General features: G+C 46.1%; 1 protein-coding gene across 1 annotated transcript in view; it reads right to left on the bottom strand.

Annotated features, from left to right (window-relative positions):
* Tenm4 (teneurin transmembrane protein 4) overlaps window positions 1–27,690 on the bottom strand; it is a 561,145-nt gene that overhangs the window by 69,266 nt on the left and 464,189 nt on the right. The window contains 2 exon segments of the mRNA XM_052158525.1: window positions 11,359–11,575; window positions 23,277–23,423. Of these exon segments, the coding sequence (XP_052014485.1) occupies window positions 11,359–11,575; window positions 23,277–23,423 (364 nt within the window).

Below are 27,690 nucleotides of genomic sequence, written 5' to 3' on the forward strand. Positions count from 1 at the left end.
GTCACTTTGTGGGGGTCTCTGTACATGCCCCAGGCCGTGTGCTTTTGTCAGGGGAGGGTTGAAAGGATGTGTGTGCTAGGTAGGTTTCCCAAAGATGGTTTTCTCTATATCACAGTCTATATCAATAGATACTATCAGTGGGGTGTTGGTAAAGGATAGATGAGAGAGCGAGAGTGAGAGAGTAGGAAAGCGAGAGGGCAAGGGAGAGAGGCAGTTACAATCTGTGGTATTTACCCTTTCCTATGGTGTAAATACTCCCAGCGTGGCTGGATTCAAGCTACCAACCACCACTGAATATAGAGTTGGGAAGAAATGCACAATAAGATGCTAGTATGTAATATTTCTATCTCAGGGATATATCAGTCTCAGATAAGCTCAAAAGCAATGATAATTATAAAGTATAATAAAATACTTAGGAAGTGCCAGGTAGTGGTGACGCACGCCTGTAATCCCAGCACTCTGGGAGGCAGAGGCAGGTAGATTTCTGAGTTTGAGGCCAGCCTGGTCTATTGAGTGAGTTCCAGGACAGCCAGGGCAACACAGAGAAACCCTGTCTTTAATAAACCAAATCCAAAAACAAACAAACAAACAAACAAAAAAACAAAAAACAAAAAACAAAAAAAAATACTTAGGAAGTGATGTTTTTGAATATTTATAACCTTTTAAAATGTTTCAATTTCATATAGTTTAGTTTTTAAATTTTAAACTGTAAGTTTTCTTTTATGCATATGAGTGTCTTGCCTATGTATGTCTGTGTACCACATGCATGCCTGGTGCGCATGGAGGTCAGGAGAGGGCATAGGATCCCTTGGGACTAGAGTTATAGACTGTCGTAAGCCATCAAGTGGGTACTGAGAATCAAACCAGGGTTCTCTGAAAGAAAAGCTTTTGCTGTTTAGCAACCAGGTTACCAAATTTCTAAAGATTTAATCATCAGTCCTAATGAGCTCAAAAGAGCTAGTGTTTACATTCCCCTGGGGCAATGACATCATACTAAAGGTCAGGCGTAGTGTTAGGGAAAGAACTACTGACCAGGAGTGAGAATCATAGTCACCCTATGGGGGTTTTCTCTATAGCACAGTCCTATACGTATGTATGATGATGCGCTAGGTATTTTTTTCAATTGGATATGAACTGGGGCCATATTGGAAGACAAAATTTCAATAGAAACTATGCCTCCATCAGATTGGCTCCATAGGCCTAGTCTGTGAGGGCATTTTCACCATTAATGGTTGATGCGGGAGGGCCCAGACCACTGCAGGCAGGTGATCTTGGGTTGTATAAGAAAGCAAGTTGAGCAAGCCATGGAGAGCAAGCAAGTAAGCAGCATTCCTTCATGGTCTCTGCTTCAGTTCCTGCCTCGAGGTTCCTGGCATGAATCCTGCCCTCAAACCACTCATGTTAGACTGTGATCAGGACATGTAAACTGAATAAGCCCTTTCCTCCATTTGGTCACAGTATTTTATAACAGCAACTGAAAACAAACCAGGACAATGCCTCTTATTTTCTCCTTGGTCGCTTTCTTGGGATAACAGAGAGTGGAGGTATTATTTTCTAGTCATCCTTAGAATGACTCCCACTGTCAACACTTCTGGAAAGCTGTCACCAACTCTTCCTGGTACAATTAATCACCCTTTCCTCTGGGCTTCTCTATACTTAAAAGCATCTCTCCGTGACTTTGATGGTCCCACAATTACACCGTTCACAGTTACAAAGCCATCTCACATGCCTGGGGCTGTGACTCACTTCTAGTAGGTACAGAAAGCTGGGGCTGCGGCTGACCAAGAACTTGAAACCCAGGGAGAAAAATAATTGCTCAAGGTCACCCAGAGATGAACATAATTGGCTAAGCTTAGTTCTCACTTATGAACCTTTACCGTGACTGCTGTGTTACATGTCTACAGTTGCAAGAATCCCAGGTACCTCCGGTGAGTCGGGCTCTGTGCTGGCTGCCAGAGTTACTGAGGTATATAAATCCCAGTTCTTGATTACTTACTAGAGCTCACAAAAGCCATTTTGAAATGCCTTAGTGTGTCTGTCCCTGTTATCAGAGTGTCAACACATGGAATTAGCATATGTCAGGCAGCTGGGACACAAAACAAGCAATTAGGCTGGGTGAACCCTGCCAGGAGGCAGTGCTCCTGCCAGGCCAGCTGGGGTGGTGTCACACAAGCTGGCACCACCTCAACTATACACTCAGCCTGAACAAGGTGCCCTTGCTGGTGCTAGAAGATCTGCCTGATTGCTTCCTGAGGCCAGAGGCCAGGCTTGGGAAGGGGAAGAGTCTACCGGGTCGACAACAGATGGATTGCTACCCAGCCCTCCCTCAGAACAGAAGCAAGCAGATCCTTGACTGCCACTCATGGAAAACAGCAGAAAGAACTGTGGTTGGGAAGTCATGGTTCCTTGTTCTGACTCTGGGAACTAGGTGATTCTGGACAGCCACCTGCCTCTGACCCTCCATTCCCTCATCCATTAACTGTCCTTAGGTTTTCCCCAATCTGGTGTAAAACAGAATCCAATGTAATGCTCAAGAGTTGCAAGTTGTGTGTGTGTGTGTGTTTTTTCAGAGAGGTCTGATTGTTTTTGCCTGGCACTATGCAAACAGTTCAAGCAGTAGTCAGACCAGGGGGCTTTGGAGTCTTAATGAGGTTCACAGCATGCACGCTCTTGCCTCTGAGCTACTCTTGCTGTCTCCCACTGACCCTGTGTACTAGAAATCTGCCTGCTCACCTTTCAGAGTCAGCCACAGCATTTACCAAGCAGTGGCCACCATTCCTGCCCCTCAGGGATACTTCTGTAGAAAATTAAACACACAATTAAGACAATCTTATTCTCAAAGTGGACTCATTCCACATAGGTGGGACACGCCACATTTCCCTCAAGCTCTGGTCCCAGCACTGGGCAAGGCTGATGCTCATTTTTGTAGGCGAAGGAAAACATTGTCTAAGGGGCTGTTTGTTCTAGAATCTGAATGCTTGCCGTAGCATAAACTCTTAATAAATTATTTACTGAATCAGGATATGAGATGCTTCTCTTACAGAAGGTGAGGTGGTGTCAGAGACCCCCTAAGCCACATGATCTTGACAGAGATGTGGTTAGAGACCCCAGGCTGAGAGCTGAAACTTCTTCCCAAGGTGGGGAATTCCTGCCCCCGGATAGTTCACTTGGCTGCTGCTTATGTATATTGTTTAAAAAATAAAAATTAACAAAAATGCCAGAAATCATTAGGCTTTAAGTTTACTGTTTGAGGTATAGTGTATAAACAGGTAAAGGAAATGCTAAGTGAAGGGAGAGAGCCTGCAACTTCTTTCCTTTTTGGTTATTTAATGAAAACAGCGAGCATTCAGGGTATCGGAGAAATCATTAGAGATCTAGGTAACAAATTCTAAGTGCACGTTTCCCCCCCCCCCCAACCCAACCCCTGCCTTATAGTATTTGTGGTTCCGTGCTGCTGATGGTTATGTAAATCACCTCACTGCACAAGGTGCTTTAAGTGCATTTATAAGCCTGACTTGTACAAAACCTTAAACTGTCTTCTGTGAGCTCCTGTTGATTGGATGAGATTTTTTTTTTCAGCACCAACCACAATTTATCCAAAGACTGTAAGAGATGTGTCTACAGTCATACTGCTTTTGGAGGAGGCTGGGCTCCCGGCCCAGACCAGGCTGCTCTGAGCCAGTGCTCTGTAGCGTGAAGCCTCTTTGTGTGTTGTGCTATGTAGTGTGGCATTAAAGAGATGGTTCGAGCCAACTGGAGATGTAGAGGGTAGAGATTTCTGAAATGGAGATGCTAAAGTTGGGACATGCATGATGCCTCTACTAGTTATAAGTCTATGACCTTTGGCCTAGTGACTGGGCTGTGCCTTGGTTCTTTAAGTTCTAAAACAGGAGCGCTGTTTTGGGAGCTAGGGGTGGAGACCTAAACCCATCATTACTTATGGAAAGTATTCCTAACAATGCCTGACAAGGAACACACCATTGATGAATGTTTTGTGTTATTTCTGTATACAAGTTTCTGGGTATTTTATCTCATTGACTCTTTGAAACAGCCCAGTGGCAATTAGAAACTTCACGATACAGAGAAGAGTGAGTCTCCTCTGTCCAAGGTCACTTGTTTCACTTGCCCAAGACCTTGATTTAGGTCCCCTCTCTCTACGCACTAGATTGTCTCTGCATCACTATAGCTTCCTGTGCTAATGCTTCCTGTGATGGACAAGGAGGGGCAGGCTTAAGCGGCAAAGCACACGGAGATGGTAATTCCTTTTGAAATCAATAAAGGGATGATCAAGTGGCCGAGGAGGAGTTGTTAGCTGCTCATCAGGATGATGGGAGACATCACTGCCTGCATCCTCAATTGAATCCACCTTGTTGCTTTATCATCATAAACATTCATTTCAATGTGGGGAGGGATTTTAAAAAACCAACATGAATAATATATTACGGCTGACATTTTGGAGGAAGCAGGATCTTTATCTTTTTCCATCTTCCAGTAGGTAATTTATCAATGTCTTTCTTTCCTTACTCCCCCACCCTTTTTGGTAACTGATGGGGTAGCCTGTCAGCTCAGCTTGTTTTGAAAGTGCAGGAGTGTAATTCAATAATAAATCCACGCAGAGGCCAGCTGTCAGGAAGCTGCTGTTTATCTGAAGTTCATTAGAAGATCCTCACTGCTCAGCCTCTTTGAGGGTCTTAGTTGGTTGTGTGAGGCCTAGGGACAGAAGTGGAGGCAAGAGTGTGGGATGGGGAGTGAATGCCCATCTGTGCGTCCGTGGCACCAACTCTTGGGTATGAGGGTTTATGCTTGGTAAATCCTCATATGATGTCACATGTATGACCATTTCTGTTTTCTCATTACCTTACCCTTTTGTGAACTCTCATATTTAAAACTTGTGAAAAAGTTGGGTTCCACTTAAAGGCTTAATGGGAATTCCGAGGGCTTAAGAGACATGGTGGTTGTTACCCCTCTCTGTTCAGAGCTGCTCTTGAGTCTTGACTCAGACACAGTGCTTGAATGTAGTTCAGGACCTTTCTGGGTCCCTGCCCTTACTCCCCTCTCTGGTCTCCCTCACCCTGTGTCTCCTTCCCCTGCAGGCCCTTGGTGCTAACCATGTTCCTTTACTTGACTTGGTAAGCCCCTCTTGACCTCAAACATTAGAGCACACCTCCTCAAGAATATCACCCTAGTTATCTCCCAGTTCCATTAAAATCCTCTGTTTTCTGAGGAACCTGGAAACTCAGGCTGTTCCCCCATCTTGGTTCCTCAATCTAGCATGCATTTCTCACTCCTGTGTGACTGAAATCCACAGGAAGTAATACAGTTTTCCTAACAGCACACACACACACACACACACACACACACACACACACACACATCCACACACACATCCACAAACTCACGCAAGCATATACATTTCATACACACTCACACTTCCTCATACTCTGACACACCCACACTGTCATGTACACACGTGCACACATTCATACGGCTTCATGCATACCATTTCAGGTGTTTTCCTCTGTGCTCAGCATGTCCTATCGGCTGAGTCTTCTAACATCTTATCCACAGCTTTTTGCTGACTGAATGAGCTGACAGCCAGCAAGACCTGTCAAAGTCATATCATTTCTCAGACCTAGCCACGGTCCTCACATGTATTCTTGACCTACATTCACATAGCTGAGCCTTTCAGCACACATCTGGGTGGCCATTTTGTCAATGCATCTTCCTGTAATCTTTCAACTTGCTTAGCATTGTAAGAAGTAACTACCCTACACGTAGTTTCTCCACCTTCCTAGTCTTGCTCAGAAGTCTGCATGGCCAGGAGAGGAAATTGCTCTGCCTTGGGGGTTTCTGGGAGATATTTGGGCTGCCACCCTTTTCTCAGCTGCCTGATTCCCGGGCTCCATGGTCTGTGTCTTATTCTCTTTCCTTTCTGTTTGGAAGGCTGGAGACCCTTCTTTCATTGACAACCTCAATGGCCCCTTTCCTCTCACTCAAGTCTCAATAGCAAGTACCGCTCATCATCTTTGCCTATGACAACAGGTAAGGGCATGTTGTTCCTGGTATCCTGGTTAGAGAGAACAATGGAATTTAAGCTACCTAATCTGGTGATGGTGACACCCAGACTTGTGTCTATCCCCACTTTAGGATCCCCCAAGGTTATTCATAGCTCTATCACTTTATGAGGTCATAACACTTGCAGTGTAAGAGCATCAGAATCTCTGTCTCGGTTAAACCTATTGCTGAATATGTGGTTTAGCCAGGCATTGTGTTGGGTTCTGGGATATGGGTGAATGGTGTTATGGTTTGGATAGGAGGTGTTTCCTAAAAGAAACATGTGCCAAAGACTCAGTCCTTAGCTGGTGGACTTAGCTGGTTGGAATCACTCAATAAGAGGTGACTGGATCACAAGGACTCTGACTTAATTGATGGCTGGATCCACTGATGGAATCATAATAATTTCTACATTATTGGGATGGTGAAAACTGCAGGACACAGGGCTCTAGCTAGAGAAAGCAATTCACTGAAGAGCATGTTCTCAGGGCCATTGTCCCAAGTCCCTTCCCGAGTCTCTCTACTTCCTGGTTACTAAGAGGCAAACAGCTTTGCTCTGTCACACTCTCTTGCACCCTGATGTTCTGCCTCTCTACAGACCCTCTACAATGGAGTCTGTCATCCATGGACTGACACCTCAGAACCTTGAGCCAAAACAAATCTCTCCTGCCTTTAAGGTGTTCTTTTAGTTATCTGTTGACACATCACTAACTAACTTTAACAGGATGGCTGGTGAAGGCCTAACCTGTTCTTCATTCTTCTCTGAAGAGCTTCTGCTTCAGCAATCTAACCACCACTGCGTTTTCCCCCATGGGGCCCTGCTTCCTGAGGAGCTGGACTCACCCCAGCCTCTTCCATTACTTCTGGTACCAGATAGGGTACTCACATGTATTCTTGACCTACACTCAAATAGCTGAAGAATGTGTCTCCTATCACACAGCTTCTTGAGTTATATATCCTTTGCAGACTCCCCTGATTTCTTCACACCAGGCCTTGGGTAGCCACTGAGGAGAGGCTTGGCCTATGAGAGTGGCTTCTTTGCATCTGTCACTCATGGGAGTGCAGCCAGTTCCAAGTAGTGATTTTGAATCCTCACAGTGAATCCCCTTTCCGCCTGACATGTGGCTGTGAGTGTGCAGAGCACTGAGGACCACTGTCCCTATGGGACTCAGAGGCACTGTGGGGTGACAGTCTGCATCTTGGAAGCTGTTAAATGTGATCCTAGACGAACTATAGACCTTGTGGTACAGCATACAGGATGTCAGGATATGGGTTCCATGCAGGTTTATTGCAGTTACCCATGGGGTACTGAGGCAGGCCTGCCTATCATCAGCTGCACCCTGATGTCACTGGATTCCTCACGGACAAGGATCCCAATGTCAGCTGGATGGCAAGAATATGGCCTTTTCATATCCTCAGATAGTGATTGAGACTCGAAAGCCATTTCTCTCTGTATGTCTACCGGGCTTTTCTGGAGGGCAGCTGATTCTCAAGCTTTGCTTCTGGTTAAGGAGGTAGAGGTGGCAGCTCTTAACGCCACCGTCTCCATTACCTCACCGTTAGGTAATATTCACTCAGTCTCTCAGATGATGAGACTGTACCTCTGAAAGCTTAAGTTCTGAGCCCCCCTCCCCGTCCTCCCCACTCCTCACCCCCTGTAAGGTCATATAGCAGGGGAAAGATGCATCTGCCCTTCAGGCTAGGTCTGTCTGATTGCAAGGCGTGTGCTAATTTGATGATAAACCTACCATCTCTATACAAAATTTCCTGCCAGGTATAAATCTTTTATTTTAATCTTTTCTATGGCTACTATGAAATGTTTACTCTATTTCATGTATGCATGGCTTATGGTATAGCCAGAAAGGAAACTCTGGGCTTTCCCATTACATTTACAAAACCTCCCATGCAAGAGGAGAGAAAGCAACAAGTCCAGGTGGGAGGCGGACTCCACTTCACCCCAGTGGCACCAAGAAGGAAGGGTTTTACTTCTATACCAACTTGAGGCATCTGCTGCTTGGTGTTTCTGAAGACTGGTCACCTGGGCTTATTTTACAGAGGGACGTTTGGGAAATCTATGGTGATTGATGGCTATTTCTTCTGCATCTAGATGAGTAGGGAGCAGGGGCATCATGACTCGGGAGAATGTCAGGAGACAGCGATTCCATACTAACATCTTAGAGCCTTCCATTATCTATTCGTTTGTAGAACAAATGTCCCATTAGAGGCCCTTCCCGAGGTGTCACGGTGTGAAGGGATGAATAGCCTCTGCCTTTGGAGTGTATGAAATTTAACTGAAGGGAACAGATGTATAAACAAGAACGTGCGAGCTGTCTTCTCTGGCTTCCGCTCCAGTTTGATGTCTGTCAGGTGATCTAACCCTGCTGGAACCTGAATCCTCAGTACAAAACTAAATAAAAAATAGAATGTGTCCATCTGCCCACTCCATCCTTCCATACTTTCTTCCTTCTCTCTCTTCCTCTCTCCCTTTTATTTCTTCATCCCTTAGGCATTTTATGTCCACACACATTCCTTGAGCAGCTACTGAATGCTCTAATGAGTGAGATGCAAGACTCTCCTGGAACACCCAGGTTAGAGGGCTGGCAGATCCTGGCACGATTTGTGTCCTTTAGTCCTTCATTAGATCCATGTACACAGGGGTGACAGAGCCGAGAGCTGAAGTAGAGATTGATTGGTTTTGCATGTTCCCCTAGCACAGGCTTCTCAAGTCTGTGTGAGCATTCTATATGAGAGAGACAATGCGGAGAACCCAGTGGAGGTCCTACAGTATCTCACAGAGCTTAAGCAACAGGCCCGGCATGTAACCAGGAGGACACCCAGGAGACATGTTCCTGCTGGCACGTAGCAGGCTGGCATAAACAGGGCACTCCCTAAACAGAACAGCTACAGGCAACTGACAAGCTGTAGCCCTCATCAGATGCCATATGGGTCGGTCATGAAAGGCTGAGCAAGTAAGGTTTTCCCTGGTACGAATATTACTTATATCTGCAGTTGATTAGAAGAGCTCATGCCAGGGGAAGGGCTACATGCACACACACAAAACGACCCAGCTGAACAAGACAGCAGCAGCTTCCTGCTTAGGAACAAAAGCAGCATTTCTGGCCAAAAAAATAAAAATAAATAAAAAATGCCACTTTTACCCCTTACTCTTGCTAGTGACTGGACTTGTGCTTGTAGGAAAGCCATCCCATCCCTTTTGGGGTGTGTTGAAGAGTGTGTCCTCTAATGTACCCACAAACCTTTGTATGTGTGGGGGGGGGGGGCTGGGGAGTGGTGAGAAGTTAAGTTGTGTGTCTTCTTCTACAGCTCTCTGCCTTATTTTTCCAGAGAGGGTCTGTCTGTCATTGGACCTGGAGTTTGCCATTTCAGCTAGAGTGCTGGCGGGCAAGCTCTGGGTTCCTGCCTGGCTCTGTTCCCTCAGAACTTCAGAACTTCAGTTTTAGCCGTGTTACTCTGTACCCTGCAGAGGGGTTCTGTGGTTTTATGTGGGTTCTGGGGTGTGTGTGTGTGTGTGTGTGTGTGTGTGAGAGAGAGAGAGAGAGAGAGAGAGAGAGAGAGAGAGAGAGAGAACTCAGGCCCTCATGCTTCTGCAGAAAATATTTTACAGAATGAGCCGTCTCTCCAGCACCAACCCCCACATCTCTGAAGGGGTGGCCTGCTGGATGATACTCCATCCATGTCTGACCCTCTCTGGGTGCAGAATGCTTCTTCCCTTTCATCTCCCCATATCCTTCCTGTGCTCTCTGACAGGACTGCTAGGGCAGCATGGGTGGGCTCTGCGGTTAGTTATGAGGCTGTACCCAAGCTCCATCACGCACAGAGGGGAGGCCTTCTTGGTGCTTCCGCTTACACCTGGGACCACAGGAGCCACCTTACGCGGCACAGTGGGAGGAATCCTGCATGGCCCCACGGGATTTCAGTCTCCACTCTTACCCCTGCTCCTGGAGCACTGTGAGGCAACTGGTTCCCATTCTGCCTGATGTAGAAGCCTCCCAAATCAAGAGCTTCAGGGTGACTTTCAACAGGCAGAAGACACTTCCTCCGGGGAGCCTCACTACCTTCCCCTTTCCATGCTCAAGAGGAAGCCATCAGCTTCCTCCTGGCTCTGCTTTAGATCCTCATCTTGGTGTCAGATAACAGCACCATCCACCCAAGTATCCACGCAGGAGACCTCTCTCTCCATCCTCACACAGGTTTCCACCCAAGCATCCACACAGGAGACCTCTCTCTCCATCCTCACACAGGTCTCCACCCAAGCCCCGCTGATTGCTCATTCCCACAGTCTCCATCACTTCCCATTTCCCCTCAGGTTAGAGACCCCTTGGCACAGAAGTCCTAAACATTGAGGCACATGATTGGTGACTTCCACATTCACTGTGCTGATTCATGGTGAAGATATGCACACATAATACATCACTGTATTGGAAGATATCCCAGAGAAACTATTATAAATATTTCTTTCTGGCTACTGTGTTAGTTCAGTACCCTGACCTGGGGAGCAGGGAACACAGTGCCATCTTTTGATGGCTCCAGGATCCCTCCATGCGTCATGTTTTTATGTGAACTGTTTCCTCTTTCCTGTTAGCCTCTCCTCTTTCATTTGCCTACCTAACTGGCTCTCATTTTTAAGACTTGTTCTCCTAAGTCCTAGATTCACCTGCCCAAGAGCACCTCCTCTGTGTCCCTTAGGACCCTTGCCACCTATATTGGCCAAGCACATTATAACTGTATTCATTTTCTACCCCAGTAGACCGTAAGTAAGCACTCGGCAGACAGTGTGATCTACTCATTTCTGTTATCTTAGCACTGGACCTGGCACAGAGTGTGTCTCAGTGTGAAGATGTCCAATGCATGACACAACTGTCAAAGAAAGAAATGCATGGACATGTGGCCTGCAGTGCAGCAACGGTCCCAGCCTCCAGGTTAGTAAGGCCTTCTATCAGCTCTGAGGGCAAACAGTGTCAAAGCCCGTCTGCTCATGTGGAGACCATAGGATCAGAAAGAGCTGACTGCGGAGTGCGTATTGATCCATGGTTCCCCTCAGACCTTTGGTTTTTCACTCTCTCCATCTATCACTCAGTGGGAGTGGTACAGCTATGCTCGTAATAATTCAGAAGGCCTTGGACAGCAGTTTTGTCAGAATGGGTACTGGAGGCTGCTTCTTCGCCTCTCTTGCAAACCTGTTAGAACCTCTGAGACCCACCCACCCTCTCAATCGCCTCACACTCAGAATGGACGCAATCTCCCTCCTAGAGCAGCCCCTAGACCCAATCTCCATGGACTTACCCTCCGTCAAAGGGGTTCTCCCCAGGGATGACATGTGTGCTGTCCCTGCCCACGAGGAACTTGATTCGGTCATAGAAGGATTGCAGGCTCTGCTGGGACACAGGGGCCTGTGTCTCTTGGATGATGTCCAGAGGGTCAGGAGAGCCTAGACACAGCGGGTTGACATGACAGAGGGGCTGGAGGCAGCAGTCAGGGTCCATGCAGTCCACCAAGGCATCTACAGGGCAACAGAGCATGTCGTTTACACAGCTATTTCCCATCAGCCATGGTCGCCTGTCTTTCTCTCACTAGCCAACTTTAAGTGCAGACATAAGCCTAGCTTTTTCCGGGCACAAGGAGATCCAGGTACCTCAGATCGTGCTCCAGCCTCTCAGTGTAATAGGTGATACAGATAAGCATGTGGTGTGTACATTCGCTCCTCTTCTGAAGAGACAGTAGGAAGAGTTGATGGGAAATCTCGGAGGAGAGAGGATGTGTGAACCTCAGAGATGCTAAGCTAAAGTGCTGGTGTTCGGGGAGCAGCAGTGGACGAGGCTGCTGTGTTGGCTGAGGCGGCTGTGTTGAGCCAGGTAGTCTATGCTAGTGAGCTGGAATTTTACCCTCAGACTATAGGTACCCCTAAAGTCTGGAGATGGAAGGTGACTTCATCTGAGGTGCACTGTTAAAACTCACAGGCCCCACAGGAAGGATGGTGGTGCTGAGGTTGCATATATAAAAAAACAGAGCAGCTTGGGTCAGCGCAGCCTATAATGGAGAACCGAGCTCAAGCAGCCTATAATAGAGAACCAAGCCCAAGCAGCCTATAATGGAGAACCGAGCAGTAGATGAGCAGTAGAAGGTTTTGTGAGACACCTAGTAGGTAAAGCTCAAGACCTGGTGGACACCCAACTCTGGAGTGAGGAGGAAGGAAGGATGCTAAGAACCCTGTAACTGTAGCATCTCCCTCAGCTGTGGGATCATGTGACCTGAGGCACTGCCCTCAGCTCTTCAGAGGCCCAACCCTGCCTGCTGGGAGTTATTTGCATGGCGTTCTCTTTGTCACATGGATGGATAAATCTCTTCAGGATCCTAAACTATTCCAGTTCATCCAACTTTTCAAAAATGCAGGACAGAGAGAGAGAGAGAGAGAGAGAGAGAGAGAGAGAGAGAGAGAGGGAGGGAGGGAGGGAGAGAGAGAGAGAGAGAGAGAGAGAGAGAGAGAGAGAGAGAGAGAGAGAGAGACACTCAGAATACAGATATTTGGCTTCATTACTACAACGTACTTTCATAGTTCCCAAATAACAATTTAGGGAGAGTAACAAACTCAGACATTAGAAGACAGTGACTATGATATGGGACAGGAAAAACCCACAGTCATATCTGTGTGTGTGTTACAGGCAGAGATGGGATGTGCAGTGCCTGGGTTCAAATCTAGGCTTGACTACTTACTAGCTGTATGACTCTGGAAAACTTTTAACTACCCTGACCACAGATGTGTTTTGGTCATTTCTGTTGTACCCTTATCACTTTGTAGACATATTTTAAAACTGGCTGTTAAATGAACAAACAACAACAACAACAACAGCAGCAGCAACAACTCAAATAATCAACTAACAAGTGAAGCAGGAGATAACGTAAAATGGTAGTCCATAAAAGCCAGGCAATAATATCTTCGGTCAACCATATTCATCAAATAATATGATGGTAGGATCGTTAGACATGGAGACCAAAGTTCATATCTCAGCACTCTCTGTAAGATTGGCCCCTTTGATCGACAACTTTGCAAGTTTAATCTGAGTACCAGTGTCCTCACCAATAGTGTGGCACATCCACCTCACTTCTGGTTCCAGGACTTATAGTGTGCAATCTGCATCCACAGAGCATGGTGTACACAGTGGCTAGCCTCAGCTCCTTACCTTCTCAGTGGCTGAGCCGCTTCTGATCTACCCTTCTGTGATATGTCCACAGTCAAAGGCTGAGCTTCTTGGTTGACCAAATCCCAGCACCCCCTTAAGTACATTAGGGAGAATCATTCCTGACAATATTCCCCTATCCTTCCCCTCACTCCTATATAGTACCCAAGTGTGTGTGTGTGTGTGTGTGTGTGTGTGGCCTTCTACCAGGCAGCACAGAGACAGAGTCTGGTTTCCAGAGCTAGACAACTGGGGACCAAATGTCAGCTGTGAATCTTCCCACTGTATGGCCTTGGACAAGTCACTTAAACCATCTGGTCTCAGCTTCCTATATCTTTCTTTCTTTTAAAAATTACTGCTGGGTGGTGGTGGTGGTGGTGGTGGTGGTGGTGGTGGTGGTGGTGGTGGCGGTGGTGGCGGTGGTGGCGCACGCCTAAAATCCCAGCACTCTGGGAGGCAGAGGCAGGCGGATTTCTGAGTTCGAGGCTAGCCTGGTCTACAGAGTGAGTTCCAGGACTGCCAGGGCTATACAGAGAAACTATGTCTCGAAAAAACCAAATCCCCCCCAAAAAAAATTACTACATATTCTTGTGTGTGTGTATATGCGGTAGGTGGGTGTGTATGTGGTGTGTCTGTGTATGTGGTATATGTGTGTGTGTGTATGTGATGTGTGTGTGTGGTAAGTGTGTGTATATGTGGTATGTGTGTTTGTGTATGTGGTATGTGTGTGTGTATATGTGTGTGTGTGTGGTGGGTGGGTGTGTATGTGGTGTGTGTGTGTGTATGTGTGTGTGTGTGGTGGGTGGGTGTGTATGTGGTATGTGTTTGTGTGTGTGTGTGTGTGTGTATACCATAGTGTGCATGTAGAGCTAAGGTGACCGTCCACGGGCGTTTTCTCTTCCACCCTGCGAGTCCTAAGGATGAAGCTCAGGTTGTTAGTGTTGGTGACAAGTTCTTTCATCCATGGAGCCACTTTACTTGGCCAGCTTCCTATGTTTCTAATGTGCACAGTAAAAGGGTCACGTATGTTTCCCTTCCCACAGTAAACTGTATGGCGCTAGATCCCCAAATCCAACAGTGTGGGATACACAGTGGGTACTTAATAAAGGGTGGTTTCCCTTTCTGACCCTGAACCTAGAACATGGTTCACTAAAACGGGGGCGCCATTTACCTGGCAGAGCCACCTGTGTCCCTCACCTCAGTATTATTTTGGGTAGCTTGTCTTCTCCCTTGCAGATAGCACCATCATCTCCTGCCAACAGCGGGTCTCGTCCCACACTTCTCTGCTGCCCCCATCAGACGTTGCTTAAACACATAATTACGCCCAAGCAGAGGGTTATTTGCATTCTGCTATTGATGTTAGCATGACAGCTTCAGCTGCTGCATCCATAACTCTGCAGAGACACTCCATTATTGAATCCCAGTGAGCGGGGACGTTGACCATTAAATCAGCTAGCACAATTGAAGGGCCGTGAAAAGTCATGGCTAATTTGAAATTTTATTAGCTCTTGCCTGCTCTTGTTTACCACCAAAGGAGTCCCTGGAAGCCAGTCTTTTACCTTTTTATAAACACTGCTTCGCGGTACCTGAGAGGGACTGTTGCCTGTTGGGGTGTCTACTCTCCGTTCTTGGAGAAGGTAAGCCAGGATGAGGGGTGCTTCTCATCGACAACTGTGTTAGGTTGATGAGGCTGACAGATGACATCGATGCCAGGCTGGGCACTGTGCTAAATACTTTAGGATGAGCAATGGTGACCTTGGCTACTACCCATTCTGAGAGGGAGCCACTGTCACACTGTCAGTTCAGGGGTCAGAAGTGGTAAAGTTGACTTAGTGACGGTCACAGAGGTATTCTGTAAAGAAGCCGAGGAAGGATTTGAACTTAGTTCTTTCTGACGTATGAAATGTTCTTTGAGTCATCCTGGCAGGAACTAGTTTTGTAAGTGGAGGGAAGAGACATAGGACACCCTAACAAGCGCTGAATGTGTGGTACTTAAGGCGATTTCTCTCCAGCCAGATGGCCACGCCCCCTCCACCTGTGAGTTGTGTGACCCTGTACAAGTTGCTTAATGTCTCTAAACCCGCCTCCAGACCTTTAGTCTTGCATAATGACAGAGAGACAGACAAAGAAAGATGCTTCATTCTTTAGACTCATGAATCTGCCACATTGCCAGGTACGATGCTTCCATTTGGGTGTCTTAAAACAGTGAAACAGATTGTCTAGAAAAGTTGTAGACAGACAATCTGTCTTCAGCTTGGGATACAACACGCATGCTCTACGGTGAGCCATGCACCATACTTTAGGCATTTTAGGATTGTGCTTTGCATGGGTTCTGGAAACTTCTCCTATAAACTGGGAATGTTCCTTTATTTCTCTTTAGCCCTTTCTTCAGGATACCCATAAAAGCTTAAGGGGCTGTCTCCTATTTCATGCCTTTCAAGTCTTTCATTTCTGCCTTTTGATTTGTGTCCCATTCTGATAGATTTCCTCAGACTTCTATCCCACTTCACTTATTTTCCCTTCATTTGTGTCTGGTCTGCTGTTTAATTTGTCCCTCGGGTCATTAGTTTAAATGACCATACTTTGAGATTTGCAGATGGTCTCTTTGGGACTTTTCAAACTCTGTCTCCTCTTTTTTCTTCCCTGATGGTAGATTGTTCCATCCTCATGGTTTTTTATATATCAGTTTATTTCTATAGTCATATAAAGCTTATTTATGGCATACTTTCTGTCGGATTAAGTTCGTGGGAGTGGCAATCCTCTTGCATGTCATAATTGTTAACCCCAGCCTGCGGACAGCCACTTCCTGCCCTCACTGGGAATCTTACATGCTTGATTAACTTCTGCCAGCACAGTTTCTTGTGACTTCTGCCTGCTGTACCAGGATGCCACTCACTCAGGATGGCTTCTTAGGTAGGGTTCTTAGCTTGGCATTAGTACTCTGGTATGCAAGATTAGACCAGGGCCTTTGTGGTGTAAGCGCTGTCTCTCACAGATGGCCCTTCTGTCCCCCAGCTCTGAGACTGAGAAGAGCCTTCGTGCCATGCCTTTTGCTCCAGCAGGCACAGGCTTTAGAGCACGCCTCTTAGCTCTTCAGTTTGCCCTGTGGTGTGAGCAGTAGTGCTCTACTGTGAACATGTCACCATGAGTGTACCTGCTGCTCTGGCTTTCAGTTTCATTTTACTTCTGAGTTTCAGGGCTCCCCTGTCTCCCACTTTCTCCTTTGCTGAGTTTTAAAGGGAAATTATTATATCTTGTAGTGAATAGGGTGCTATGATGATCTACTTGAGCATTTTGCTAGAAATAAATGTCCCAGCAAAAGCTCTGAGCTTTTACCTCCACCTGTTAAATGAATCAATGTGAAACCTACTTCACAGAGATGCCGTGAAATCGGGGGTGGAGGGAGGCAGCCGGTGAGAAGCTCCTATGTAAGGAGCCAGCCAAGGACAGTTTCTAGTGGCTTCTGACAGCTACTTCCCTTTAGCAAGCATCCTGGTATCCTAGCAACCAGTCGCCATTTGTTGGAACCCTGATCTCTTCCTCTGCACACATTCCAGGCAGGATTCTGGGTACAGAGTGACCTTAGAAGACTGAGATGGATGAAGCCAGCTATGGTGACACATGAAAGTTATGCTCCAGGCCGGGTGGTGGTGGTGCACACCTTTAATCCCAGCACTTGGGAGGCAGAGGCTGGCCTGAGTTCAAGGCCAGCCTGGTCTACAGAGTGAGTTCCAGGACAGCCAGGGCTACACAGAGAAACCCTGTCTGGAAAAACCAAAAAAAAAAAAAAATAAAAAATAAAAAATAAAAAAAAAAAAAAAAAAAAGAAAGAAAAAAGAAAAAAAAAGAAAGAAAAGAAAAGAAAAAAGAAAGTTAGGCTCCTAGGGCTCTCAAGGGCCTTTCAAACTAGTGCCAGGGAAAAGGAGATATCACACAAGCCACACTCTTACCAGAAACTTCGGGACTGTGGGATTGCTCACTGTGTGCCTGGAGGGTCAGTGACTGATGTCAGGCCAGAAATTCTGCTTGCCTGTACCCTGTTATGCTGATGACTCCTCCTTGTATGCTTGGCAAATATTTGCTGAGCAGAAAATGCAGGCAACTCGTCCTTCATCGTATTTAAGTGAGACACATATTTTGAAATGAATGGGGCCCACAAACTTCACTTATGAAGCTGCATTATACAGGACCAGCATTTAGGCAGAACCTTTGTTTTTAAAGGTAGCACATGACAGTCTGTAATGTTGTGTATGACTGTTCTACAATGTGTGTGTATCTGTGTATATGCATTTATGTATGTATGTATGTATGTGTGTATGTATTTCTGTGTGTATGTATGTATGTATACATACATTTGTATAAGTGTATGCTCCTCCACAATTCAATTTTCTTAGGCAGAGATGATAAGTTCTAGAAGATATGTATGACAAGAAGTCATGCTTTGGGACAGAAGAGTAAATCTCAGGGAAGAAACAATCAGTCTGTAATTTTGGAGACTCTGTGGTTTGAAAGGTTTTGTATTTTCTGAGTACCTCATTACTCATTGTGTGAGGCTCCCAAATCTAACAGAAAGATCAGTGTGGCCAGGCCCATGGAGGGTAGGAGCTGTGGCCGGAGCCATGCAGGCCCACGGAGGGTGGGAGCTGTGGCAGGAGACATGCAGGAAGAAAGGAAACCCAGGGGATGGTGAAGATCCGCAAGGTACAGACCCACCCCAGCCCAGTGTGGGACGTATCCTGGGAGAGAGAATGCCTAAAAGCAGACTCGGATTGCTAAGAATAAGCAGATTTACTGGGGCTGGTTGCAGGGTTCCTTAAACCGGTGGTTGCAAGCCAGGGAAGAGCCCATCCGTCTTCCTGCCAGCTCGCATCAGCCAGCCTTATCTTGCTGTTATGTGCAGTCCGGCCTCAGAACTGTCCTACAGGAAGCTGTGAGCAGCCCTGGGGGAGGCCCTGGGGATGGAGGGAAGAGTGTGCCTCCTCTTTCTGTACACATCTCAGAGAAGTTTTTGTCATTTGCTATAATGAATTCTGTGCCTTCTTTCAAAAGGGCTTGTGAAATCTTTATCTGCTCTTTGGAACACAAGATTTTTAAAGGTCAATTTCTTTCTTGTCTCTTATCACGAGAAACGTGGTTTAGAGATAGTCTGGAGGGTGACCAGATTGTAGGGCTTTGTGTGAACGCTCCATCCTCACAGTGGGAGATGGGGGGGGGGGAAGGAAGGGAGGACAGGAGCTTTTATGCTCTCACTTTTCTTGAAATTTCTCCTGGGCTGCATCTGTCAATTTGGGCATCGCCACCCATGATTGTCTTTCAAGGTGCCAAGAGCCTCAGAAGAGATTATTATACATTGAAGCTGCTTAGAGAAGCCTTATCAAAAGGGATCTGGCTGTTTAAATTCCAGCGGAGTTTTTATTCTGGCATCTTCTTTACAGACTTTAGAGCTCCTGTCTAGTCTAGCTCTCCTGCTGATCCACCGTGTGAGGCTTCATATCTTACTGCATTTCTCCTAGACTCTGTATCCTTGCATGCAAATGGTTCTGCCTACAGGTTTGTTGGGGGAGCAGTGAAATGATGCAGGTGTAGACTTCTTATTTCGCAAATATGTAATTGTTTAGGATGCATTTCTTTCTCAAGGCCAGGTTTTACTCGGTAGCCCATGTCTCCCAGTATTGGTGTGAATCACCATACCCAGCTTGGAAGACAGATTTTAATAAAGAAAAATTTAAAAAAAAAGTCAAAATCCACTAAGAATGAAAAAAAAATGTGGTACCTCCATGTGAAAGAAGGTATAAAAAACTTCACAGGGGGCAAAATTTCAACGAAAAATAGTTACGCATAAGTATATATTTTATGATTAAACACAATGCCCTGTAGTTTTGGACAGAAAGGATCCGGAAGAGAGCTGACACTTACAAATGACAAACTGAGTAACTCACCTGAGGTCATACACTAAGAAGAGCCTGGGATCTGAATCCAGGGCTGCAATTTTCATCTTTGTGTTTGGTGCCTAATCATATGTACTTAAAGTTATAACCTGTAGTTCTTAATATGACCCTGCAAGGGAGGCATCATCCCCGTAGTTGACAGTCACTCTGCATGGAGGGAATACTGTCTCACCATCTTTGAGGCATGGATGAGATGAATTGTCGTGGATGGTCACTGTGGGTCATTTGAGAAGATACGTGTGATGGCATTTCATGCAGAGATCCATGCAGGGTAAGAGATGAAGATGGTGGCCATCATCAGCATCTGAGCCTCACAGAGAAACTGGTGCTAAGTTAGTGTCAGGATCCTAGCGCTTGCTCCTCTGGGCACTCTCAGCAGCCAGCTCCCTGGGTGAAATCTGAGGCATTTGAGAGGCACAGAGCAACCTCACAGCTCAGGAGACCAGCTGCTTCCTTGTCACATTCAGGATGTTTTCTGCTTTTCAATGCAGAGAACAACCAACCACATGTGAAGACAAAACAAACCAATAATACGAATTCAAGTTGAATTTGAAAAAGATTGCTTTAAGCCTAGAAAATTGGGGGTGGGGAGGAGGATGTGGGAGTTCTCAGGTAGCTTGAAGGACCTCGGTGGTTGACAAGGGAGCCAGGCCTGAGGTCTGGGTATAGCAAAAGGCTGTAATACAACCAGGTCAGGCCTCAGAGACACTAGCAGACAGTTCTAGCCAGTTGCATGTTCTTGGTAGAAGAGCAGCTAAGCTCTTGTATCCTTCTTTCAGGAGATGGTGAGGGACATCAATACCATGTTTCTCACAATGTCACCCTATGAATTCACCACTGAGATACAGCTGTCAAACGACACTGGAGTTCTCCCATGCTCTGGAAGCCTCTGAGACATTTTTTTTTCAAAGCCTTTTCAGTTCTGGGTAAACAATCCCCACATTTTTGGAGGAGGAGAAGTCTATATGGGAAGAAGTGCTCTAGATGTATAAGGCCACATGCAGTACCTCAGCTGGAGCCTGGAGTCTTGTCTGGGCCATGCTATTGGCTTTCTGTGTGACTCTATTGAAATAAATGAGCTCACCCATCTGGGTTCTCAATTCCTTGTCTCTGCTGTGCAGAGGAGGAAAAGGAAGGAGATAAAGTTCCCTCTAGGCTAGACTCAACATTAAGCCCTGCTAATTTCCCCCTCAAGCCCCCAAGTCATTTCAAGCACTCAGTGGGCCTCTTGCCCTTTCCCCTTCCACCCTGAACTACTTTCTGTCTTTATGCTGTGTCCTCTGCCTCAGCTAACACGAAGGCGACTATTTCATTTTGCTTCCATTACACTTAGTCTTTTGGATAATGATTTCTTCCAATCTAATTGTTTCTGCTTGGGCAAGGCTAAGGGATTAAAAGGCTAATGAAGATCATCTTGGGCCCTTCTGGTCCCGTAGTTTATTTTATCCATGCTGTCTTGCAAAGTAGAGAGATGCTCTGAACCTTCTGGACTCTCCAAATGGATAGAAAGCTCCATTATAAACTTAGAGGCTTCCAAAGTAAGGTTAGACCTCTCTTCACAGCTGAGAACCAAATACCAAAGATGCGTCCTTCCGGGATGGCTGTATCTCCAGTCGTGATGACCTATGGGAGGGATTCTCCCTGGCACTGCATCTAAGTTCCCTTCCAGGCGTTTGACATCAGCTGGATGCTCTTCTGCAACAGCAGGAGCCCACAGTATTACAGTCACCTCCCGTTTCCTCTCTTTCTAGATTATACACTTTGCAAGGGCAGGGACTGTTAGATTTATTTCTGAAGCCCTGGAAGCCAGGGCCTGATGCAGTGCAGATGCTCGGTGAACATTTGTGGAGCAAATGAACGAACTCACTACACAGTTTTTGTACAGCTTTGCCACAAAGTACATACGAACTCATTTCGCTCTGTAATATGCTTCAAAAACTGTAGATGTTCTCCTGCAATTGGGGATTTTCTGGTTGTTCTTTTTTTTGTGTGTGTTCTACTGGTTCATTTCTCAGAACAGCTGGAGAAGTCTCCATTTCCCTAGGGTCTAGATCATTTCCTATAACATTGGGGCTTGGGCTACTGTGGGCTACAGGTTCTCTGGAAAAACTGTGAACATTTTTCAGTACAGGCTGTCTCTGAAGCATGGCAACCAGGGTGTACAGTCTGGTGTTCTGTTTTATGGAGAGGAACAAGCAAGCCTTGGTTTGTAACCTGCTCTTGCATGTGTACATGTGGGGGGACTATGTATTCCCTCAACATCTCGAAAACATTTAGTTCCTTAGCTGCACAGATGTTCCACAGCTGTTTGAAAGCTGGGCCAAGACAGTGGACTCTGGGGAAGGGAGTGACTTCCTGGTGGGCCTTCTCTCCTTTTTTTCCATGAATGTTACTGTTTATCACTGGCCCTGCAGCCGCACAGACAAAACACAGTGGGATGCTGTGGGTATCATATAGCCAAGGGAGGCTGACCTCTTTCCCATTGAGGCTAACTGTTCCCTCTTACCTGAGGACAAGGATGCCCCATACCCTTACTTTCTTTCCCTGCCTTTTTCTATGAGCTCTCTTGAGAATAAAACACCCCTTCCCTCAATAAAACTCCTTCCTGCCCCAGCATCCTCTTCCTGATAAATGTTTTCCTACTCCCACAACTAACACATAACCCTGCCACAGCACTTAGCATAATCCATTAGTACACAGCCTTGGGGCTTTCTCCTTCCTGTGAGCTTCTGCGCCCGGTGTAAGGCATGGCCGTCCACAAGAGACTCATCATAATTGGGCAGATGAAAGTTGTCAGCTTTCAGCTTGATTAAGGAACAAGCCAACACGGTGGAATTTCAGGAGGACACGCCTCTCTGCTTAGTGATCAGGGCCCAACCACAAGGGCACCCTGTTCATGATTATTCTGATTGTTCTAGTCTGGGATTATCTATGTGGCTGCCTTCTGGGTTTGGGCAGTGGGCAAAATGACCGTAGGGTAGCTCAGATAAACATCAATGCTGTAAAGCAGTTGTTCTGGGATTCTAAAGCCAACATACAATATTACACACTTGACCTTTGACCCTTATGGGGTTTGAGACTGTAGGAACATTCTAAGTAGGAAATTTCCAAAAAGCAGGATGCCGAGTTTCTAGTTTACCAATTTCTAACATTGTGCACTACATTAGGATGTCTCTGGGTTTAAATAAAAAAAGAACTGCTTAAATGTGTCAGCTGCCAGCATTAAAAAGAAAAACCTTTTTGATTTCATATGTGTCTTTTTCATTTTTCTAGGAACTCCCTGAGGTTGGTAGAACCAGAGTCTTCTAGGCACGGATGTGGAGTTTATTGTGGTTGTCGTTATGCAAGTTTACACAGTAGACAAATGAAAGCTAATTTTATGCCTGATATAAAGACTCGATTAACCTTCATGGACACACTGCCTCATTTCATAATTGAGGAGAGTAAGGCTCAGAGGCACCTAGTACCTCGTTTAGGGAGGCATGGGAGTTACAACCAGAGCTGGAATTAACATGGGTTTTCATCCTGAATTAACAAATATTCCATAAGACTAACCCCTCTTCCCTTGGGCTTTGACTACCCAACACCTGAAAAAAACTGCAAAGCAGAGGCAGGTTTTATTATAAACCTATGGGGATGAGAGAGTGCGAAAGGAAAGTGTCCCTTGGTGTCCTTGAGAAGGGTCACCTATAGAATCAAAGGAGAGACCTTGATCAAAGTAAGTAACCCTTTCCCCTAGAGGAGCAACCTACACAGTGTCTGGGATGCAGAGGAGGGCAGCTTCTCCAAACCCTGGCCAGGCAGCCAGTCTGGCCACCAATGAGTTAACTGGTCGCTTCTCCATGCCTTCTCTCCATTGCTAATAGATGCTAATCACTTTCTCTTATTTTAATGAATCAAAATCCAGCAACTAGCCAGAGTGCCCATTCCTTAGGTTACCCATGCAGTGTTCCGTGCCCCAAGGTCCTCTCACTCTGGACATGCACGCTGGTACCCTGCTAACCCAGCAGTGTCCGCCCCTTTCTCTCTGTTTCTTAGCTCTGGAACTGCCCAGGGTCCACAGGTGCCAGTGCCCTACCTCCATCGTTGTCTTTGCTGTCTCCACAGGCCGTTTCCATGGATGTGTCGCAGCCAGCTCCTCGCCAGCCCAGCTGGCAGACACAGTGCCACCCATTCAGGTCCAGAGTACATCTGCCATTCCCATTGCACAAGCCAGGACAGCCCTCTGCAAGACAAAGCAGAGAGTCAAGGACCAGTGCCCAACAGTAACTGCTACCTTCTGCACTCACGCTGGACCTGCTGGACCTGCTGTCTGTACGATGCTTTCAGATCTATCAGTCTCAACAGCCTGGGAGGCAGGTTCCATGAAGAATCTTCACTTTAGGGAAGGCAATAGAGACTCAGAGAAATAAGGAGACTTACTGAGGGTGTGGTCAGAAGCAGTCAAGGCAGGTCTGGAACCCCCACCAACTCCCCCAACACCTCCCCCATTTCACAAGTGACCAGCATTTTGGAACTGCAGTTAGTGGATCAAGCTTGCCAGAATCTGACCAGGGAAGTCTTCCATGATACTGGCTCATTCCCTGTGCTTGGTCACCTTGTCTCTTGGCCCGCAACACACAGAGATTCTCCAGCCTCTGCCACTTGAGTGTTGGGATTAAAGGTGTATGCCATCACACTTGGGCTAGAGTTATAGCTTTTCTTTCTTTCGTTTTTTTTTTTCAGTTCTTGCAACTAGGTCAACAACTTTAGCAGACCTCAGGCTTTTCACTTCTTTGGTCTTAATTTCTTCTAGACAACTGTCTTTGCTTTGAGGAAAGAGGCTTGAGCCTTCTATTACCATGGTGTTTCTACTATACTTTGAAAGGGACTCTATATCAGAGGAGCTCAGGGGACTGTCACAACATTGGCAAACTCCTGCTGGTCTCAAGTATAAAAGCAGGCCCACACAGGCTGCCGTTTGCAAACTGCTACGCACCTGTCATGTGTTAAGCATCTTCTCTGGGCTAGCTACAGGCAGAGAGATGAATGCTACCTAGTTGTCTTCTCCAGGACCGGGCATCTTACTAATGGATAACAAAGCACCTGGATGAGGGCACTAGGCAGAGCTATGGCCATCTGAGAAGACACAGATGACCTAATCAGGACAAACAGGACAATACTTGAAACCCATTACTTCTGCTCTGACCCCATGGTAAGGTGGTCAGTGTACTAGTCAAGTAGACTCACAGGGCTTTGATTACTACCTTTTCAAGCTCTGCAGAGTTTGTGGTAAAAAGGTAAAAGGTAGAAGGTCAAAGGTAAAAAACCATCGTTGTGCAAGACTCACAACCTGAGTTTGATTTCAGAAACCTAGGGTACAAAGAAAAAACTTATTCTTAAAAATTGGTGGTGGTGGCACACGCCTGTAATCCCAGCACTCTGGGAGGCAGAGGCAGGTGGATTTCTGAGTTTGAGGCCAGCCTGGTCTACAGAGTGAGTTCCAGGACAGCCAGGGTTATACAGAGAAACCCTGTCTTGAAAAAACCAAATCCCCCCCCCCCAAAAAAAAACCAAAAAAAAATTGTTCTTTTACCCCTATGACCTGTCTGTCACCATATGTACAAGTTCTACATGCTTTGGTATACAGACACACACACACACACACACTCACCCAATCACTAAAAAGGGAAGACATTTATGAATCTTCTAGCTTCTGTTTTTCATTCAAACTCCTTTCCTTTCTCTTCCTTTGCCAGAGCTCTCACTTTCCTATCAGGCAACCCTCTTTTCTGAGTTCGACAGCTACCAAACTGTGCCGCCCTCACTTCTTCTCTTTTGTGCTCCAGCCTGGTCTTCAGGGAAAGCTTGAGTGTGAAACAACTTTTTCTCCTAGAAAGCTTAGCTTATTCTACTATGATGAGCAGCAAACACCTATAAATGTGGCTGTAAACTAAATAGTCTACCATGAAAGCAGAATGAACCTGCCACCTCTTGAGGGGTTGTTTTTCTTTTTCATTCTTTCTTTCTTTTATTTATTTATTTTTTTAAAGACAGGGTCTCAGGTAGCTCTCATTGACTTCATACTTGCTATACAGTTGAGGATGGCCTTGACTTTCTGGCCTCCCAAGTGCTGTGGTTGTGGGGTGCGGGCATGTCAGCTTTATGTGGTGGTGGTTATGGAGGCCAAACCTTCATTTGAGTCAGGTGGGCACTCTGTCTTTGAGCCACCATATCTGTGACTTGTTATTTTTAAAAGGGACAACAAATATGAACGTGGCTGTCCACCACCAGACCTGGCACACACAGACACTCACGGAGCAGTTGACCAATAAGAACCTGAGACTGGTGTTTCAAGGATTTTTAAAAATACGTATTAAAATTAGCACACAAAGATTAAAGACCATTCCGGCTCAAAGGCTTTTGATAGTTGACTCTTATTCCAACAGAAAACAAATATTTATTTCTGCTCGGGCTGGTCCATAGAGCTGCCAACAAGTCAATAGAGCCACAGTCCTTTCCTCTCAAAGGAAGAAACACTGGTTGCCTGTGTCCTCAGAACTCAGTGGTAATCACGCAGGAAGTTTAGTAGTACATATAGAGTGGTGGGGGTGGGGGAAGGCTACAAGCATGGCCATCTTCAAAACTTATCAAGAGGAAAACTGGAAAAATGGGTGCCAGGATCCGTGGGTGACCTGCAGGAGACTCTTCTGTGCTCTGACTAAAGCCACCATGATCAGTCACCCGGGGTGGTCCCAGCAGGCAGAAACTCTCCTGTCCTTCAGTTAGTCTCAGTTAAATTTCTGTTCATCTGGTCAGGGACTGCGTTTAATTCAACCACTCATATCATGGTTAATCTTAGAAGGAGGGTATGAAAACTTTAAAGATATTAAGAGAGTCTTTTATTTTGCCATAAGATACAGCATCTCCTAAGATGCAGAAAGGACCCTTTATTTGTGTGAGTACAAGCGTAGGAACCGCACCGAAGGGAGCCCTGTGACTCAGTTCTTAGAAGCCCTATATTCTCACTTAGAGCACAGGGGCATTAGGGAGCTCAGCACGAGAGACAAGGCGTGTGTGATGCACCAGCCTGGGAAGCGGTAGCAGAATTCTCCACTTCCCGCCCCTTCTCTCTGTTGGGAAGCAGGGACTGAGGGTGCACACTTGTCTAGGTCATTACCATGACAGACATTTCTATTTTGGCTCACAGAAAGGCCAAATAGAAAATGGAGGTAGTATCTTAGATCAAACTCCACAAAATTTGTTGTGCAAAGGCCCAAATACAAAGAGTTTGAGCTTGTGAGCTTTAAGAAATCTGCTATGATCACAGGGTTATGCCACTGTGGTGCCAACGCAGGTATATGCTGCTGAGTTGCAGGTATATGCTGCTGAGTTGCAGGTATATGCTGCTGAGTTCTGAGCATAATGTGTTCTAACGAAGTTTTATGTCTAGAAATGTGTGCTGAGGCGGACTTGGTTGGTGGGCTACTTAATCCTGGCAGATGCTTCCAGACGGTGGTGAGAATGATAACTACCATGTAAGTTAGAAACCGTTCCGTTCTTAGTCACACTGAGTATTAATAACCTTACTAAAGAGAATTGCTTATTTGATTTTTGTAGAGCATTTTTCATCTTGGCCTTGGAACTTATTTCCCCCCAGATAGCTATTACAGTCTGTCTCTTCCACGACACCTCTGTTGGGTTCATATGAATTCCTTTGGCTCTTAGTATGGGACCCCAGGGACACTTTGTCCACAGTCAGTCACTTCAGATGAACCTCCTTCCACCCCAAGGACCTCTGCTGTCTCTGTGGTTTCAGAGGGGCCTTGGAGTGCCTGTGAGTAGAGTAAAGTTCACCCTGACTCTGCATCTGGCTTCTGGCACCCATCAGCCCCATTAGCCAGCAGGAGAAAACCTCCTCCAGGGTGACCTGCTGATTTTCTTAAAGCAATATGCCCATCTTTTCCTGTGGCAGAAGCTCATTAATTCCACAAACCCTGAAACTCATCAATAATTCAGAGCGCCCGAGCGACATTAACAATCCCCTATGGAAGGACTCACACCAGGCTTTTGCTGGAGCCAAAATAATGTAGGTTTAAGATTTAGAGAAAGGCCAAGCTTTTCAAAAGAAATGATGCCCTTTAAGTGACAAGGGACCACTTCATCTCAATATCCCTCTTGCCAACATCAGGTATGGCCAGGAGCCTTTCAGAATCTTGCACAGTAGCAAGAGGCTATGCAGTGCACCGCGCTGCCTTCCTACCAAATGTCCTCTCTCACCCTTTACATCCCTGCATTTACCTCCCTTCACAAGAGCAACATCTTTTCTCACCTAGACGATATCACTCATCTAACTGACTTTATTGTCCCTGATATTCTTCCCCAATTCATTTTTAACAAACTGGCCTAATGGGATCCTTCCAGATCACAAATGTCTGCTGTCCTGCTCTTTAAAATTTTAGTAGCTCTCTTTGAGCACAAGTCAAATTCCACAATCTGCAAGCCTCTGCCTA

Source organism: Apodemus sylvaticus, chromosome 1 (assembly GCF_947179515.1).
Source record: "Apodemus sylvaticus chromosome 1, mApoSyl1.1, whole genome shotgun sequence".
Taxonomy (NCBI): domain Eukaryota; kingdom Metazoa; phylum Chordata; class Mammalia; order Rodentia; family Muridae; genus Apodemus; species Apodemus sylvaticus.